The following is a 19755-nucleotide window of genomic DNA, read 5'->3' as shown; positions in this document are numbered from 1 at the left end:
TGTGACGCGGGCCAAAGGTTTGTCAAAGGTGCTCCGCGCGTCTCGCCCGAACTTCTCGCTCGTGCTCCTCTTTCGCGATTCGCGACCGTTGATCACGTTTCGCGCGATCCACATCTTATACGCATTTTTCTGCTTGCTACACTAGCTTTGTAGCACCGCATACGAAGGATGCAATCATATCCGTACTCTTGTTCTATGTCTGACAAGTTTTGAAGATTATGTCAGCTTTAATAAGGTTATTTTGTACCAAAACTCTTGACAAATGCTAGCGGAAAAGCGGCCCGGAAAGATCATTGCACCTGATTTTAGGAAAATAAATATACTCAACTTAATTCATCTCAGTTTTAATTTTTTTTCCCGTTTTTATCAAGAGTAAATACCTTCAAGTACCTTACATAAATGTCTTGGGCTTCAGATTTCAAAAAGCCACGTTACAGGCTTGGTTTCAAACTACACGTAATGCGACTGATCATGAGGAAAACATTGTTCTATCTATCGTGAAAACAACAGTCAACAAATTTTCCATGGTATAAAGCGCATTTATCTAACATTGAAGTACTATGGCTAAATTCTCAGTTCCTTAAATTTACTAGACCAGACTAGACAATAGAGGGGATAACCGCAAAATTTCGGGAAAGATATGACAAACTTTGCACAAAAGTCAACTAGTGTAAAAGCCTCCTTTCCAGATGGCACGTACGGTCCGTTGCATGGAACTCCTAATGTTTTGGCAATTCTCTTTTTCTGCTGCTTGCACTTGCTAATTCTTGCATTATAAGGGGAATGGAATACAGTGTTTTCCACCTCTTTCTCATCAAAGTGGTTAAACTGCCTTGTTGGGGTCAATGCCAACTGAATCCCCGTGCTTTCTAGGGAAGACACATTTTGACAAAGTCTAAGGCATTGGCGAAATTAATCAATGCATCTTCACTGGATAAGTCCATCCTGTCAACCATTGCTTGTCCGCATTTGTCTAAACAGAAGCAAACAGACAAAAACGTTGGAAATGAATATTAAGGGTGAATCTTGGCATTCTATTCCTTAAAGTTAACCCATGGTTTTTGCTAATATCACATTAAGGTTACAGTATACCTTCAGGGGTGTCTCGCGCGCAAGCGATGTAGCGCGTGCAGTTTAAGCTGTGGATACCTACACCCCCATATCAAATTAAAGCTCATAGAGCTGGCTATCAAACTATACCAACAATTTTGAAAGAAAATGAATTGTCGAATTTTTCACGACCACTGAATGCTAGCGCCCGATTCACCTTTCGAAAGTTACAAGTCAAAGCGAATTTTGTTTTTCGCCAATTTAATTTTTTCGTCGGTTTCAGGGTCCTAAGCGCTTAAAAAACGTGTCTGCGTTTTGGCATATTCAATTGCAGTAAAAAGTTACAGAACATTTTCGAAATAGGATTTAAAAAATGTGGAGTGATCGTACAAAAATCGCTCTCGAAGAAAAAGTATTTCGAAATTAACAATTCCCAGATACGCTTTTGTAGTTTATATGTTAAACTAGCCACTGTCCAAATTTAAGAGCAATTGAACAAATTCCCTTTGAGTTATAACTCTTTAAAGTGTCTGCTTCAAGCGAAAAAATTTATTCGAGAAAACAGCACTAAGAAAAATTTTCTGCTTCGCAAACAAACTCCGCCCACAAACGCCTTCAACTGGGTTCTCAGATAACTGAACCAATCAGTGCAGGGAAAGTTTACTACCGTTAACCTCCTGGTGGAATTTACGCGCGAATCTCTAAAAATCTCTTGTGTTTCGCAATGCGCTCAAGGAATCGAAAGCAGAGAGATAATTTTTCTGTAGCTCGGTTTTTCTTGAAGCTGGTCTGGCAAAATGGGGAAGACTAAAAAGGATACGAACGCTAGAGTTGCCGAGCGAAGGAAACAAACAAAGGAAAGCGCGCAGAGCAACTGTGTGTGGGCAACTGCATGGATAATATTTCAAATGGTCTCAATGAGTCCGATGATTCGTCGATACCGGACTCATCAGAAGAGTCTCTGTCAGGATCCCTGTTATTGCTGTCAAGTTCCGAAATTTTTACAGAACCTTTCTTTTCTCTTACCACGAATATTTGCCCGCCTTATACGATAACTATAGCTTCATCCGCGTGGCGAACTTTCACTTCTTCACTCATTGATGTATTTTCATTCATTCTTCGCTGTTTTCGCTTTTTCGAACTAGCCCATGGTTTAAACGTGGTCTATGTTTACTTATAACTTAATAGAGACACACCTAATACCAAAAATGCTGGGTAGTCAGAACAACAATGCTGATCAACTGAGTAGTCAATTCGTGACATCCATATAGGTAATTCCCGCAAAAATCGTCTCGGTTGATTGCATACGCGCCGTAGGGCTGTCAATCGAGAGGTAAACTTTTACTTCCGGTGAAAACGTAAAACCGCCATTTCTCCGCCAATATTTAGCCTTTTTCAAATTTTTTTTTCAGAAATTAGAGATTATTCTTTGACCACTATTTTGACCCAAAAATACAAATTTGAAGAAAATTGCCGACCCGAAGGTATACTGTAACCTTAATAAAACGTGACCAATCAGATCATTACTCCTCCTGCGAATAGTTTGTGCTTCTGTCAATAGCAAATATGTATTTAATGTTACCGTAGATTTGGAATTTTAATCTTAAACTCAGTCCACTAACAAAAGAACGGTAAAAATAGTCTTGTCTGTAGTCCATAAACATATTTTCGCTCACGCGGTTGGTCTAAACGCATCATGTGACCGAATATGCCCCAGGTAAAACCGGGCAAAAATATAAGTAATATTCCTCATTTTCAAAAGATCCAGTGTGTTGCATAATATACTTGACTGAGGATAATTAACACAATAGCTCCATATTTTGACTTTAAAAATATGTAAGGATATATGTCTTTGGCATTATGTGCTCCTCAAAGCTCACGATTTTCCTTGAGCTTTGCTCTAAGAAAACTGTTTGCTAATCTGGGAACTGGTACTGTCTGTGGACAAATATTTTCATCAGAGTGCATAACACTTTTCAGAGAAATGCATGAGTCAAGGATAGAAGAGGGGACTCAATTGGTAGCCTTTTTTTTGTATTTCTCTCCATTCTACTTAGAGATTTGGTCACACAGATATGTCATTAAGAGCCAGTTTAACAAGCTAATTTCACCGGCTGAACAAGGGCTTATCCCCAGCTAGAATTTCATAAGAGAACAAAGACTTGGGGTCATTTAAAAAGTGCACAGCTTGGCACAAATAAACAAAAAGCTCAAAGCCAGTTTACCAGTCCATCTGTCTGCCTGTCTCTTACAGACATCTCAAAACAAAGATCTTTTATGGTTGCAAAATAGCAATCTAAAAAACCAACAAATCTAGCATAAACTGTGACAAGAAATGAGGAATACACACACCTTTGGGAATATTGCTGTTCCTGTGTAATTTCCACAGATCTCTTCATGATCAGTAGTGTTATCTTTTTCCTTATTTTCCTTGTAGATCATATGTGAAAAGGAGCATATAAACATATCAACAGTTAGCAACTACTTGTACACTTTTTTTTCCACTGAAAAAAATTCCTGAAATTAAATAATTTAACATGAGACATGCCTGCATGGAATCGCATAGCTGTTGCATTCATTGAAACAAAAATCCAGTGCAAGATGATGAATACAACCACTGTGACTCCCAGCAGCTGCATCTCATAGAGGGAAATGGCCATTATCCAGAAAAATTTGCCAAAAAAATTTTAAATTGAGTAAAGCAAATGAAGGTCTTTGTCAATTACTTTTACTAAGTTATTATCAAATCTTCTACACCTTAAATTCTCTACTGATCCCATCAATAGTTATGAATTAATCATATTACTAATTTTACTTGAAAACATTTGGTTTGGAAACCTGATGGCCAAACCAAAACAGTTGATATTGCAGACAGCCACACAAAATTTAGATGCAAAACTCAGCTTTTACCAATCAAAAACCAACATTTCCTGAGACTGGCTTACAAACTTTGATTCATTTACCAAAAAGATTCCCATCCCTTGCATGTTTTCAACAACATTTTAATTTATTAATTTTCGTCCAGGTGAGCCAGTTGATGTATTTGTCCCATATGAAAGACAACATTTCCTCACTCAATGTCCTTAAATGAACCAAAAAGAAACAACTTTTTTTCACAGAGTGATGAGACTATAATAAAAATGATCAATTAAAATAATATTAATAAATTATAGCCAGGTTTTTAAAATCTATTTACACCTTTTGCTGTTCATTTACAGAAAATAAACATTCATTTGTGTCCAAATTTCTTTCATTATGGTGAATAAACTCTCATCAACACCAATATGACCTTCATTTGAGCGTAAGGAACGTTCAAGAATAACATTTACATATGTATTAACATCCAAAATCATCAAAAGATGAACAATACCTTCATTTGACATTCATTGACTGTAAATGTATTTTCATTTTGTTTGAAATAAAATTCGTTGTCTCGAAACGACAATCATTTACACTTTAGGACAATCAGTTTTCAACAAAAGACTTTCAATAACACAATTTGCATGAGAACTCACAATCAATTGCATTATTATGCAACCATATCCATGAAGGTAACAATCTTTAGTGCGGTAAGACAAACATTACCGTGTTTTCACCAAACGTTAAGAGAAAGCAATTGCTCATTCGCGCAGTTCTTTTGAACAGAGGTATCTCGCCCAATTTTCCTCGAAATTTTGATTCTAGAACAAGGGACCATATGTACTTTTTTAAAACATGTTGTCACAATCCTCCCCTTCCAGATATAGGTAAATTTGGCCACTTATGAAACTTTTTGCGTACAATTCAGAGGGCGCACTACAGTATACGTGTGTCATAGTGACAGATTTCTCCAGAAATGCCACGAAGAAATAGAATCCCATTTGAACACCGCGAAAGGATAGTCAGGGCCTTTGAAGATGTCAAAAGAGACGAAGCAAGACGCCAGGGAATTACTCTGTGAAATTATCGCACGCAGCTGTTGCAGCAAGCTCTACAACGAAGTATTGGTACCCTTACGGCAGCTAAATGTGGACAGTGGTTTCGTTTCATGCAAACTTATTTGCCACGATGCCTCAATAGTGAGGCAATTGAAGGATAAATCGTTCAGCGAATTTGATATTTTATCTTTCAAAAATAAATGTTATTATGGCTGTAATGTTTGTCTCGCCGCATTAAAGATTGTTACCTTCATGGATATGGTTGCCTAATAATGCAATTGAATGTTAGTTCTCATGCAAATTGTGTTATTGAAAGTCTTTTGTTGAAAACTGAATGTCCTAAAGTGTAAATGATTGTCGTTTCGCGACAACGAATTTTTTTTCGACCAAAATGAAAATACGTTTACAGTCAATGAATGTCAAATGAAGGTATTGTTTTTCTTTTGATGATTTTGAATGTTAATGCATATGTAAATGTTATTCTCGAACGTTCCTTACGCGCAAATGAAGGTCATATTGGTGTTAATGAGAGTTTATTGACCATAAAGAAAGAAATTTGGACACAAATGAATGTTTATTTTCTGTAAATGAACAACAAAAGGTGTATATACTTTCTTTGCTGGAAAAAGATATAAAAAGTTGTGGCTGAAGAAGTTATAAGATGGTCTATGCTACAAAATATAGAAATAACAAGTGAATATTCCAGCCTTTTACTTACCAAAATGTTGTGACGTTTGCACACTTTGGAGCACTGCATGATTAAACTGCATCTGAGTTGACTATGAACTACAGAGTTGCCTTTTGTATCCTCTCCCAATTTATTCTGTCAATATCTTCAGTTCTCCTAGAATGGCTAGCTGAAGGATAAAAACAACATTCATAAGCAAATTTCCACTAGTCAGTTTTTAATTGGCATTTAATTGTCTACGGCTCAAAAGACCAATAATTAGACATGAAACTCTAAAACTATTGGTACTGTCCAGAGAGGTCACATAATAGTATCATTATGAGGTCAGCTTTTTAATTTGCAACTAATGGCAAGTTTGATTTTTATCAAACATTGTAACTATTTCACCCACTAAAGTTAAGCTGGATTATGTGTACTAAAGATATCCATGGTCAAGTGTCGATCAATACCCTTGATCGATACTCTCAATCGACACTCGATCAGCACCTGATCGATACTCAATTGACACTCCATCAACACTCAATCTACATTTCTATTACTCAGTTTTGCAAATGTCACAGGGTAGGTGCATTTGATCACCTGGTATGACACCATTCTTAGCCCAGGAGACAGTTCAAAGTGTCAAATGCCTGGCAAGTTCGTGGCGGGGCGGGGGGGGGGGGCGGGGCGGGGGGGGGGTGTTGGCCAGGAGATAGTGGAGTTCCAAATGACTGATCCATAAGCCTGATACAACAAATATCAAAACATATTTTTACTACAGTTGCTACTGATCTAGCAAACTGATTGTCATCACAGTGGTCAAAATTTGTTGTGGACTCACTCGGCTGTGTTTCACGAGTCCACAACATTTTGGCCACTGTGATGATGCATATCATTGTCAATAAGAGTGCAGACCACGCTAAACCACATTCGATTTGTTAAATTCACACCAGTGAAGTCATTTATCAACATCAATAAACAAACATCATCATAATTTCAACTGTGGCAACAAACAGAGCTTTTTTCAATAGAATGGTAACTAGAGACAAAAGCAAAAACTTTAACATCCATAGATTAAATTTTCAGAGTCAACAACTCTTTCAATGGTATAATTAATATAATAATTAAGTCAGGTCGAGATGGTTTGTCATGCATGGCTGACTGAGTTTTTCCTTCAATGCAAATTTCCTTTACATTTACATGAGCTTTCTTTCAAGGGAATTGCTTAAGCTCAGAAATTACCAGAGGCATCGTGCACAACAATTTATACGAAGATAGGGTTAAGTTTAAGCTTAATTATTAAGTTACGTTTATTTCAAGCACTGATCATGCTAAAATCTATGCTATGACGGACACTTCAATTTAATGCACAAGACTTGACTGAGTAAGGAAAAGATATTACCTTTGTCAACTTTTGTAAATAAGTATATGTGAATTGAAAATAAAGTCTTGTCTTTTCTTAACGAAGAGCTTTGCCGATGAACTGAGATTCAGTCAAGTGCAATTAATCTTCGACCAAAATGTTTTCGCCGAGGATCTGTCCTACTATGAATATACGCAATTCATAGCTCTTTATTCCTTTACGTAGCCATTGCTGCGTTTAATTTACTTTTTCAACTCCGTTATTCTCTGAACATTGAAAACAAATGAACGAAATTCAAAGACTTAGGCCCGGTTCATACGTCGCATTTCTGCCGTGTCGAATTCAATTCAATTAAGTGCGGCAGAAATGCGACTGTGGATTCATACGTCGCACTTGTGTCGCACTTAATTCAGAATTTATACCGTCGGGTATGACGGCCAGCGGAAAATGTTTTAAACGTAGAGTATTCAATATGGTGGATGAAAGTACTGAGCGACGAAGGACTTTAATTTTGCTAAAAATTGTCCGCCAATGGAACGAGAAGGAGAAGGCTGACAACGCAACAGTATGTGTTGCAATATGTTCAGGTTGCATTGGGTCGAGAATGGCCAAGTTTCTTCTTTTTCTTTGGCAGGAACACATTTACGCATGCTCAATACATTAAGATAATGTATGCATTAGATTCGACACGGCAGAAATTCGACGTCTGAATCGGTGTCGCATTTCTGTCGGATAATGCGACAAGACCAGTCGAACGTGCGGCAGAAATGCGGCAGCCGATTCAGACGTCGAATTTCTGTCGAATTTAATTCGTTGAATTGAATTCGACACGGCAGAAATGCGACGTATGAACCGGGCCTTACCTTTCCTGGTCCAAAACACAATGAAAATTTCACCAGATCCGCCATAATGAAGCCAAATGAAGAAAAATGTCTCACAGCCGACTTCGTTGACCTTTAGTCTCTCTCTGATTGGCCAGAAAAATGCGGGAAGCCGCTGGCAGCCGCGTTTTTCCCGCTGTTTTCGAGCTGTTTTCTTGTGCCACCTCCAGGTCAAGTGAAAACTTTTTTATTAAAAAAATACACATTGGCAAGAAAGCAAGCTTTCATTTAATCATTAAAACAGAAAAAAATACGAAAACGTAGGCTATTAGGGCGTTAAAAGAGGAGTCGCAGGATATGGCCATATTTGACCTCGCCTTTGACATGACATGACGTAGGATCAAAGTTGTACAAAGCCATGGTGCCTTTGAACGCCTTTGACATAAGAGATCAAAGGTATGCAAAGCCGTGGTGTCTTTGAACGCCTTTAACGCGCGTCAAAACTTAAGTCAAAGTTATTGACATGTTTGACCTCACCTTTAACAGGGATCAAATGTATAGCAAATCCATAAGATATTTGATTCCTCCTTTGACGTGGGTCAAAGGTGGAGTCAAAGTTAACATCACATTTGCCCTCTTCTTTGTCATGGATCAAATGTATCGGCAAAGCCATGACAGTTTTGACATACATTTGACGCACGTCAAAGTTTGGATCAAAGCTATGATCATATTTGACCTCGAGTTTGATCAGGATCAAATTTAGAGTAAATCCAATTTTTCGTGCCGTGAGAGAGTTTCTGGCGAGGAACTATCGGCTGATAGTTGCCCCGCGGAAATTTGATGTTCTTGAAACAAATATTTCGCTTCGAGGGCAAATATGCTAGTTTTAAGAACATCAAATTTCTAAGGGGTAACTATCAGAACGATAGTTCCGAGACATAAAACTCTATCGTCTTTGTTGTTCACCACTAAATTTTTCTCCGCGCGCCGGTTCAAAAATCATATTGAATTATTTTCAACTTTTTTAGATGAAAGCCGTGAAAGCCAAATGTAAAATTAAATATATAGATTTAGGCAAGCCTAAAAGCGGAGCTCCTGAATTCTCGGGATCAGAAACTCAAAAAATGATCAAAATGATTATTTATATTCTAGTTACATTTTAACAAACCATACCTAATGAGTGTACCCAAGATTGAAAAACTTACGCACGCAATATATTAGGAACTTTCAGCGGTTATATTAGGGACGTGGTCAGCGGATACCTTGTTTTGACAGCTGTCAATTAATTATAACATGGATGTCTAATATCAAAGATGTACCTATGGTAATGGTGCTACTCTCTTATTTTTCAAGGCGGGACGCACGGACGTAGGATAGTCATGTGACGACCAAAATTTCTTAGATCGATGGGTTACCAAATTTTCTAAGGTATGGGGCTCCGCTCGCGCGCCTTCGGCGCGCAGGAGTTCAGCTAAAAAGAAAAACAGACAAAAACCCACTTAATACAATTTCAATTGTTTATTTTCTACAAGCACGCTTGTTTACAGAAAAAATTCACGGACGAGTACTATCCATCCGGGTATTTTCCTCGGACGGGCACCATGGGCTGATAGTGTCTCTCTGCGGATGAACACTACCGCGTCACGTGATCAATTCCAACCAATGAGAATCGGAGAAAATTTAGTGGTGAACTATAACACCTCAATTGTTTTAGTAGAATTCTAACCGAAATTGACGCAAATAACGGTTTCCAATTATTTTTGTACTTATTATTAAACTCACGCCACAACAATATCGCCTGCACTAAATTTTCATTGGAAATTTGCAGTTGTTTACGCGTGAGCACTTGTTTTTTTTTTTTTCAATAATTTCAAGTTTTTTAAGTCACAATATCGTTAATTAACTTATTTTAGTCTTCTCGGGAATTTAACTGTCCATGTGCATCTAAACGTTCCTCCAAAATATCGAGAAAACGAGGAAGCGTCGCCATTTCGTAGAGGACAGACAGCCACTGCACTCTATGGCTGATAGTGTACGAGTAGCTCAGCCAATCAGACTGCAGCATTTGCATTAGTATACTAGTAGAATTCTACTAATAGTATTTAAAGCGTCGTATTACCAAAACCATTAATCACTCTAGCCAATCACAAATTACACAATACAGTGAACCAATCAAAACTCAAAGCAATGACATGAAGCTCACGCTAAGCGCGAAAAAACGCATGCGAGTGAGACATGAATCAAGATTGATTCTGGTTTTACTTCTGATTGGATGAAAAAGTGGCCCGACTTTCTTTAAGCCAATTGTTTGAAAACCAAACCAAAGCAAATACAATTTACCTTCGACACTCAAGTGAAACCGTTCAAAGAGGCGGTTATTTAAAAACGTTCCTTTTGAAAAAAAAGGCAAAATAACCAGTTCTGTTACATCCACTCATAAATAATGTTTGCAACCTCTGTTGGAAGATTTTGTTTGATGTTAATTACTTCCTCCGGAATTTGTCCATTCCTGATCATTCTCGCCACAGCATTGGCAGTGATGTCAACGAGTGTAGATGGAACAGTATAAGTCACTTCTATGATAGCGTCTGCCAACCAGTAGACGTTTACAGCATCTTCACGTAGCTTCATGGTGATAGAATTGTTCTGGGCGCGTAACCGTTCCCTATCCACCTCCAAAGTTATTTCACGGGTTTGCCAGTTGGACCCAGCACTCTTATGTCTCTCAATCCAAAGGGTGTCATTCAAGAAAATATCCATCATTCCACTCCAGCAACCTTCCGTGACGGTCAGATGGAGACGAGTTGGTTTCTTAACATTCTCTGGCAGATCAAAAGTAATCTGCACCTGACTTCCCCCATTAAACCTGAACAGTTTGTAAGGTCTCCCTCGGCGGTAGCAGTCAGTCGTCATGACATGAGTGAATTCCACATTCTGATAATCATTATTGAAGTCAAAAGTGTGGATGATTTGTTTCCTACTAATTTTAAAATCTCCGACTTGGTTTTCCATTTTCTCCTTCAGCAAAGCACATTCAAAACCAATCTAAAGAAATAAATAAAGGACCTTATTGTGGCAGGCGCGGTGGCCCCATGGTTAGTGCGCTCGTCTCCGGATCGAGCGGTCCGGGTTCGAGCCCCGGCCGGGGACCTTGCATTGTGTCCTTGGGCAAGACACTTTTTTCAAGTCACGTGAAACGGCTTCAAATGACTGACCTACGTCAGTTCGAAATAGTATGAAGTCGTTAGCACGTCTTAATACATGTCGTCAAAATGTTAACAAACAAAAACCGTTTTACCCGTTTAGTTGTCATGAACGTTTACACCCGCTTTCAGTGTTACCTGAATAGGCGACATCTTTCGACTATCTTTCGACGATCTTTCATCATGCCATCTTTCGACATGCTATGTAATTATAGCGGCTTAGAGACCGTTTAATTGTGAAACTAGCAATTTTTCCGGTTATTAGCGGAACAAATGGCAAATAAATGATAATTACTGACCTCAGTTGAATGTAGAAGATTGTGGACTTTGCATGTTTCCCGATTTCAGTACAGGATAATATTCAAACGGTGTTAGTGTAGTCGATCGGCTCTGAGTCTCAATGGTGACTTCCGGTAGAAATTGGGCCGTTACCGCTCAGTTAATATTCGGGAGATGTAAACATTCAAAACAGTCTATTTATCTCTCACAGAATGACTTCTTGATACTCCTAGCCTTAGTTTGATGTCAAACAAATCCATCTTTCGTGACTAAAAGTCAAGTTCGACCATAAAGAATTCAGTTGTGCTTACATTTTTGACGTAAACCAGGTTACATGGCATGTCGAGAGATGGAATGTGGAAAGATAGTCACTATGCACTTAAGGTGGCTCCATAGGGTAGTCATTTATCACGTTGCGCGCGCTAGTGTTGTTGTTGTTGTGTCGCTAGCGTTGCGCTAGTGGTATTTCTGCATTCGTTTTTACACCCAGTCCTTTCAAACTTATTAAATGTAATAAGCAATGATGATATGTTGATTTACTACCATCTCTGTAAAATCTTGGCTTTTAATGTTGAATTATAAATGCCCAAACAAATGCGTTGCTTACAGTTTTTAGGGCTTTATTTGTGATTTTCTTGAATTTCCTTCGGTGAAATTTTCCAAAATTTTTACGGTACATTGAATACGGCGGGGTACGAATTTTAAACACGAAAAAAGTAGGGTTTGTAAAGGCAGTTTTTTTGATATTTTCAAATTTATGTCTTTTTTTATGTTTTTCATGTTCACGTAATAAGATATCGAAAAACACTGACGTTTTCCTTTGAGCGCGAGCAGATTACTTCCTCAGCGCTCGCGCGATCGTAAAACTATAGGGAGCCACCGGTGGCCGAACACAGTTTTAGCGCGCGCTCTTCGGCGCGCGCACAAGGATTGCAAAGGAAAAAAACATAGCGTCAATACAGCGATCATTTTATTTGCTCAATGCCCGCGCTATCTGTGTTATTTTTCTTCATAACTGAACACAGTGTATTGATGATTTTAGTCTTTTATTTAAAAAGGTATGTTAGAAAAGGCAACGATGCAAAGAACCCAGCAATAGGCCCTTTGCAGCTAAGCCATCACGTGACCTACTTTTCATAAAATTATGGGTTATGACTTAACAAATGCCAGAAATGGAAAAAGCATGTCGAAAATATCAAAATGGCCAAGTTTGAGGCCCCCATCATTAAGGAATGAGATTTTATGACAGTCTGAATTTTTAAAAGAATAAGAAGATTTGTATGGAAAAAGTTGTTGGAGAGCAAGGTCTTGCTCTCCAGCAACATTTTCTATACAAATCCTCTAAATTTTCCGAAAATTCAAGCTGTCGTATTAACTTACTCTTTAATGCCAGGGGCCTCAAACTTGGCCAGTTTGGTATTTTCGATGCGCTCTTTCCATTTCTGGCATTCTTTAAGTTATAGCCCATAATATGAAAATTTTCTCGGAAAAATTCGGTCACGTGACCCCAACTGCAAAGGGCCTATTCTTAGCTGTTTCTTTGTTACCAAAAGAACCCAGTTAAATGCAGCGCATGCGTAGTAAGTCGAAAAAGTGCGATTGAATGCAGAAGAGCTTTCTCGGAAATACGCCTATTTCTCGCCAAACAGTCATTAGATTTCACAAAATTTGGCACCAAAATACTTTAGGAAATAAGTAACTGGAGTATTGAAAAAAATTTTAACTTAAACAAAGGATATTCTAGAACCTTCAACAGGGGATAATTAAAGATCTCTCTGTTAAATTATTACTAAAATAGTGTTAACTTGTAAGCATCGTTACAAACTTGTTGCATGCTAATTATAAAGTAAACCTAATGACTAGATTTTCTGCAAATAAACAAAACCGATTTTAAATGCCTGTCTATATTTATTCATGAACCACTCATTAAAATTTCACAAAATTTGGCACCAAAATGATTTAGGAAATAAGTAACTGGGGTATTGAAAAAAATTAAACTTTAACGAAGGAAATTCTAGATATTCCAGTGAACCTTCAACAAGGGATAATTAAAGATCTATCTGCTGAATTATTATTAAAATAATGCTAACCTGTGAGCATCGTTTAAAACTTGCTGCATGAAAATTATAAAGTTAATCTAACGACTAGACTTTCTGCAAATAAACAAAACCGATTTTAAAGGCCTGCCTTTATTTATTCATGTTGCTATGGCAACGGCACATACGTCAGCTTAACTGTAAAAAAAAAAAAAACAAAATTGGTGTTGTTAACTTGCTTGCAGCCATTTTTGGCGAACAAAGAATCAAGGGTTTAGAGAAAAAGGTGAATTAAACACAGGTATCAAAAACTGTGTTCAGCTACCTTAACACTGAAAGCGGCTGTAAGAGAACTTGGCGATAAATAATTAGACACTTTGTCGACAAAAACGTAACCTGCGTAGGTAGCGTTCTCGTACAGAGAGCTTTTCCACATTCTGACCGCGTGTCAATTGGAACGAGGGCAAAAATTCGACGAATTAGGGGGTGGTGGGGTGTGAGACGGAACGCTTGCCGGCAAGCCCCTTGATTTTGAAAAACGTCCACTGGTTTTCACAGTTGAGTTCATTTATTGATTGACAACTTTGTCACCGAGTTAAAATCTTAATAATACGACGTATATCTGCATACTCGTGTGGAGGACAATAAGTCAAATGTTCGGCTTCAGACCAGCTTTTCCTGTGGTATAACTCTAACCGCTCATTAGGTCGACGGTCATTTCATTTTCTTGCTGCTAGAGAAATAATTAACTTTTGAATTATAGAACCGTCCGAAAATCAGAAGTTGTCAACGCGAGTATAAATTCGCTTAAGCAAGGAAAACAACAACCAATCGCCAGCTTCTAAAATTCGGTCTCACCTTGTCAGGACACGAAAAACGACTCAGTAAAGCTAAGAAAGGTTGACAAATAAGACTATCAAAGATTGGTTCTCCTTCCCTGGTTCCTGTTTGATCTTCGCGCAGGGAACGAACGGGTTTTTCAAAATCGAGGGGTTTGCGGGCAAGCGTTCCCTCTCTCTCCCCACCACCCCCTGCTTCGTCGAATTTTTGCTCTCGCTCCAATTTACGCGCGGCCAGAATGCGGAAAAGCTCTTTGTACGAGAACGCTTGGTACGCAGGCTACAAAAACAGCTTCAAATTTTAGCGGGCCGTACAGTAGAATAAGGTAAATATAAAGTCTGCATACAAGCCAAGTGGTTCATCAGGCCGGAGCTTCTCCGGTTTCTGTAGCATGAAGTGACTAAGAGTATTTCTATCCCCCCCCCCCCCGCCGTGGATGAGATGCTAGTCTATCGCAGGGTCCCCCCAACATTCAATTCACTGGTATCCATTTATTTATACACCTGGGTGGAGAGAGACATTGCGAGAGTGAAGTGTCTTGCCCAAGGACACAACACAATGTCCCCTGCCAGGGCTCGAACCCGGACCACTCAAACCGGAGGCAGGCGCATGCACTAACCATAAAACCATCGTGCCTCCACGTACAGTAAAATACGGCCCATTAAATTGCATAACCTAGTAAGTGAGAGATATAATAAGTTGGAAATACACGGGGAAAAATACAAAAAAAAAAACGCTTTTTCTCGTCTCCTTTGTGTATTGCTTATGTTGCTGTCGATATTAGGCCCTACGTTTCAAAAGCTTTCAACGAGTTTTGGTTCCATTGTTTTCCCCTCAGTCTCTCCCTATATATGTCATATGTAACTGCAGGTGTATGTTTGTCAAATGATCGAAATTTTGAGAAAAGTGATATTTTATATGTCGAGTTGCTATATTTATGTCCAGATGGGCCATGTTCGCATTTCCGGTATTGGACTGGAACTAGCTTGCAAGTGAGGCTGATGCGGGGAGTCTTTTCAAATGCAAATGACTTTTATCTCTTTTTAATGATATTCCCCGCCTGAGCCTCCATTGCAAGCTAGTTCCAGTCCAATACCGAGAATACGAACATATATACAATAGCCTCCATTTGGCGCGAAAATATGCTCGGGTATTTGTCCGCGGACATTATCTGTTCCGAGAGGCGTACAGTTTTCCGAGAGCGTAGCTCGAGGAAAACTTTCGCTTCTCGGACTGGTAAGGTCCAGGGACAAATATCCGAGCATATTTTCAAAGTAAAATGGAGGCGATTATGTTTATTATCCTTCAAATATTTTTCGCAACACGCGTAGTTTCGAAAATTGGGGAATATTCTCGGATATTCCCCAGTTTTAGCTGGGGAATATTCGGTCACGTGACGCGTTTAGACCAGCCGCGCGAGCGAAAATATGTGATGGATTATAAATATACACTATATGCCAGTTATGCAATGCCGTTCGAGTGTATACCATATGGAAATATTATTGACAAGTGGGATATTCCGCGGTATGCCACGAGGAAGCGGTGCATAACTACCATGCCACACAAAATACAGTGGCCCACACAATCAATGCGATATACGCGCAGCGCATGATGGGAAGGTTGGGTGTAATACCGTCCCGTATACAACGGCCTTCCTGTATTCTGATTGGCTGTATAGATTACATGGTATAAATATAAACAGTTGGATCTAGCCTCCTTCACAGCCGTTATTAGGGTAGTCACGCACCGCTTCTCGCCACTAATCACGGCTGGGAGGTAGCCTCTTCCAACAGCGCGCGAAAAAAGGAAGCGAAAGAGAGGAAGCGAATGAACGCCTGTGGGCAAACTTAACAGACGGTCCTTCCACATACTTAAGGTGGCTGAACACAGTTTTCGCGTGCGCCTTTGCTGATGCAATTCAGCGCGCGCACAAGGATTGCAAAAAAGAAACAAGCCGTCAATAGAGAAATCGTTTTATTTACTCAACACCCGCACTATCTGTGCTATTTTTCTCTATAACTGAACGCAGTGTATTGATGGCTTTAGTCTTTTATTCCAAAGATATGTTAGAAAAGGTAACGATGCAAAGAACCCAACAATTCTCAGCTTTTTCTTTTCTACCGAAAGAACCCAGTTAAATGCAGCGCATGCGTAGTAAGTCAAAAAATTGCGATTGAATGAAAAATTGCACTCTGGGAAATACGTCTATTTCTCGAGATCCACTCATTAGAATTTCAAGAAATTTGGCACGAAAATACTTTAGGAAATAAGTAATGGAGTATTGAGACTAATTGAACTTTAACAAAGGAAGTTCTAGATATTCCAGTGAACCTTCAACAAGAGATAATTAAAGATCTCTGTTAAATTATTAGCAAAATGGTGGCAACTTGTGTGAATCGTTACAAGCTTGTTGTATGCAAATTATAAAGAAAATCTAATGGCTAGATTTTCTGCAAATAAACAAAACCGATTTCAAAGGCCTGTTTATATTTACTCATGTTGCCATGGCAACGGCACATACGTCAGCTTAACCATTGCTTGCTGCCATTTTTGACGACCGAGGGATCAAGGGTTTTAGAGAAAAAGGTGAATGAAACACAGGTATCAAAAACTGTATTCAGGCACCTTAAAGACCGCCTACAGGGTTCCGTAACATGACCGTCGGCTTGTGGTTTTCAGTTGTCAACCTTATTTTGAAACATGTTCACGGAATATTTCAAACTTTGTCCCTCGAAAGCCAATATTTAGAGACTTTAAAACATATCTTGCAAAAGAAATGAGCCCAAACAAAGTATAAACACCGCATGGCTAATCACAGAGGAAAAGGTCGAGATACCGAAAACAGAAACGGCAAATGTACAGATGTCACGAACTGCATTTATACACGATCTCACACTTCCGGGTTTTTGGCGGCTTCTTCGTCAATACCTGTTGCCGTTGCTGGAACTCCAATTTTGTTCAACTGTCCAGTTTGGTCTTTCATTATGGCCACGAGAGCTAGACAAAGCACCATGATCGTGGAGACGGCACCGGCTTTTCCATTCATTGAAGACATTACTCGTGGAAAGAGTTGAAAGATTAAACTCTTCCCAAAACCGGTGGGAAGGATTGCAAAGACATCTTCCATTGACCGTATTTTTTATGCAATCCATCTGATCTGTTCTTCAAGAAGACACTTCACTTGGGGAAAATCTTTTGACGTGTTGTCTATCACAGATTTGAACACCGCGTCACTCGTTGAAAGGTCTCTGATCGCCGCCATATCGCATATCTCATCTGCATCAGTAATGCTCGAGTGTTGACAAAATCGGTCAAAATTGACCAATCAGCGGGTATACCAGATCCTGGTATACTGGAAGGACCTTTTGTTAAGTTTGCACACACACGTTCTTTCGCTTCCTCTTGCCGAGCTTTTTCTTATTTTTTCGCGCGCCGTTTTTCGCGCTGCGTCCCAACTAAGAGGGTCGTACTGGGAGGGGTCTCTGGCACGGTTCACGAACGGAAAAAATAGAGGATCACGGATCACGGATATAAAAATTTCGTTTTCCAGAATCACGAAAATAAGCAAGTAAAATACTCTTTTTAATAACCTGTTCTTTCACTAGAAACAGTGTTTGAAGAAAGCAAAATCACGTATGGCTAAGTCAAGGCTCCATATTGCAAATAGCATACCTAAGTCACTCTCGATAGGAAAGTCTAACCATTCGGAGGACTTGCGTCTCAAAATCACGTAGAATAGAGTAGTAAAATCACGAATATCGGTTAAAAATTCAGATTCCTCACGGGTCACGCAAAACCTTCAGGTCACGAGTCACGAAGAATAATTCCTAAATTTACGTTTCACGGAAAATAAAATCAGCTAATCACGCATCACGAGAATACTCCTGTACGACCCTGAACTAACTGAACGCCTGGAAGAGGCTAGCTGGGAAGGATACTTATTAGGGCCTCCCTAATTCGAATCCGTTGTCTCGAACTCAAATTTCAAGGAAGAGGAAGATTTCAGAACAAAAATGTAGGAGGAAAGTATGGAGGTAAACTGGAGTTAACCCCAAAGGGTAAACATGAATTGTACCTTGTCGTTTTGACCTTTGAACGGACGAAGAATAGAATCTTATTTCAATACTGATGTCTGATGCGTCATATTTCAGTTTCTTCGTGAGCCGCCTTATGAGTCTCCTCGGAAGTTAATTTAAGTCCCAGAAATCTCGCTATAAAGGAAAACAGGAGGGTGAATTCTCCCGAAGTCAAAACAAGTGGCATTTTGATTCGACTTCGTTGTCATGTCATACAAAAAAACTCGCTCGCGCCCTGCTGTTCTATAACAGCGAGATCATTGTATTATTCGATGCAGCTTAAAGTTACGGTGAAAAGGCCAAGTGTAAATTATTCCTAATACGCTATGATATCCGACGGAAGTTGAGTCTCAGCTGGTTGTGTTGAAATCCTCCAGGTTAGCTGTTAGTAATAAATGGCCCAGTTTGAAAGCGAAACAAGGACAGCAAAACACGTCAAACCATGTAGAGGCTGGTTTCGACCCATAAGTTCATTGTGATAGCTGAAAATAAGTCTTCAGTGATTTCATTGAAACAACTGATCACCAGCCGGCTCGAAAGTTGCGACAATTGCGACAACGACAGCGGAGAAATACCTCAATTGTCTCTGCGATCACATAGTAAAGGCACTTTGCAGAGAATGTTAGGCGATTGCTGTGATGTAAAGTGTTAGAATGTAACAATATAGATCATCTAGAACATTGTAATTTTTACTCCGTATCGATCGTGACGATCAACTGGAAACGGGAAGTCGTAAATAAGCACACAACTGATTCTTGAGCGGTTCACCAACAATTATATAGAAACAAGCCTTTAGTCCAGCTGTCATTTATCAGTACATAAGCATTAAAAATTGTGGTAAAATAATCCTGAATATCTAGACACAAATAGCGATTAAGTACTTACAATACACAGCCAGTGTAACTTGTCGCGTTCAATTTCAGACAGAAATTGAACAAAATGCAGAATTGCTGTAACAGCTGAAAGCGTGTCATGAATCAGTTTTATACAAAAGGCCACTGTCGAAAGTTAAAGTGAGAAGTGAGCATGTTTTTTTTTCTAATATAAACGAAAATAAAAGTGAAAGGAAAAGAAACAAGGCGCATATATACCATGCATATTTTCTGTAATTCGCAATTGGGAATTTACATTACTGACAGGAGTAAACTGGTATGATCTTACCGTGCTAGAATTGTAAGTAGGGCAAGTAATCTAATTATGTTGTATTGTAAGCAGTGTAAGTATTAGTATTGTTAGTAGCGTGAGTATGCGTATTATATAGAGTAAGTGTTAGTATCGTAAGTGGCGTAAGTAATAAGTTTTTGTAAGTAGTGTAAGTAACTACATTAATATTGTATTGTAAGCAGTGTAAGTAGCAATTAATTAAAGTAAAAAAATAATAATAATAAAAAAATGTTTTCCATCAGGAGCTGGAGGGAGGGGGTGTCTCTAAGCAACTCACCGCCAGTGTGACGTCGCGTTTCAGGCTTGGATGAAATTCAAAATGGCACCCAATGGGTGAAG

At 39.0% G+C, this 19755-nt stretch overlaps 1 protein-coding gene and 1 long non-coding RNA gene across 3 annotated transcripts; both read right to left on the bottom strand.

The window, feature by feature from the left end:
- Positions 1-328: 328 nt before the first annotated feature.
- On the bottom strand, positions 329-3727 carry LOC149107085 (uncharacterized). Its single transcript, XR_016209559.1, has 2 exons — positions 3403-3727; positions 329-973 (listed from the first exon to the last, which is right to left on the bottom strand). It is a non-coding gene; the product is annotated as an uncharacterized LOC149107085 (long non-coding RNA).
- A 2612-nt stretch (positions 3728-6339) lies between these two features.
- Positions 6340-19613, bottom strand: LOC110045946 (uncharacterized). Of its 2 annotated transcripts, none has more exons than XM_020751605.2 (2): positions 18252-18415; positions 6340-10863 (listed from the first exon to the last, which is right to left on the bottom strand). In XM_020751605.2, the coding sequence occupies exon 2, from the start codon at positions 10828-10830 to the stop codon at positions 10243-10245; it is 588 nt and encodes a 195-aa protein (XP_020607264.1). In that variant the 5' UTR covers positions 10831-10863; positions 18252-18415; the 3' UTR covers positions 6340-10242. The 2 variants fall into 2 exon arrangements, with proteins under 2 accessions (XP_020607264.1, XP_089153183.1); XM_089297057.1 differs by lacking the exon at positions 18252-18415 and adding an exon at positions 19138-19613 and having other exon boundaries at positions 7969-10863.
- Between the last annotated feature and the right edge of the window lie 142 nt (positions 19614-19755).

Source organism: Orbicella faveolata, unplaced genomic scaffold, assembly GCF_042242905.1.
Source record: "Orbicella faveolata isolate gen_17 unplaced genomic scaffold, um_ofav_v1 contig_27, whole genome shotgun sequence".
NCBI lineage: Eukaryota > Metazoa > Cnidaria > Anthozoa > Scleractinia > Merulinidae > Orbicella > Orbicella faveolata.
The sequence above is the reverse complement of the archived record's forward strand: the minus strand, read 5'-3'. Positions and strand labels throughout refer to the sequence as shown.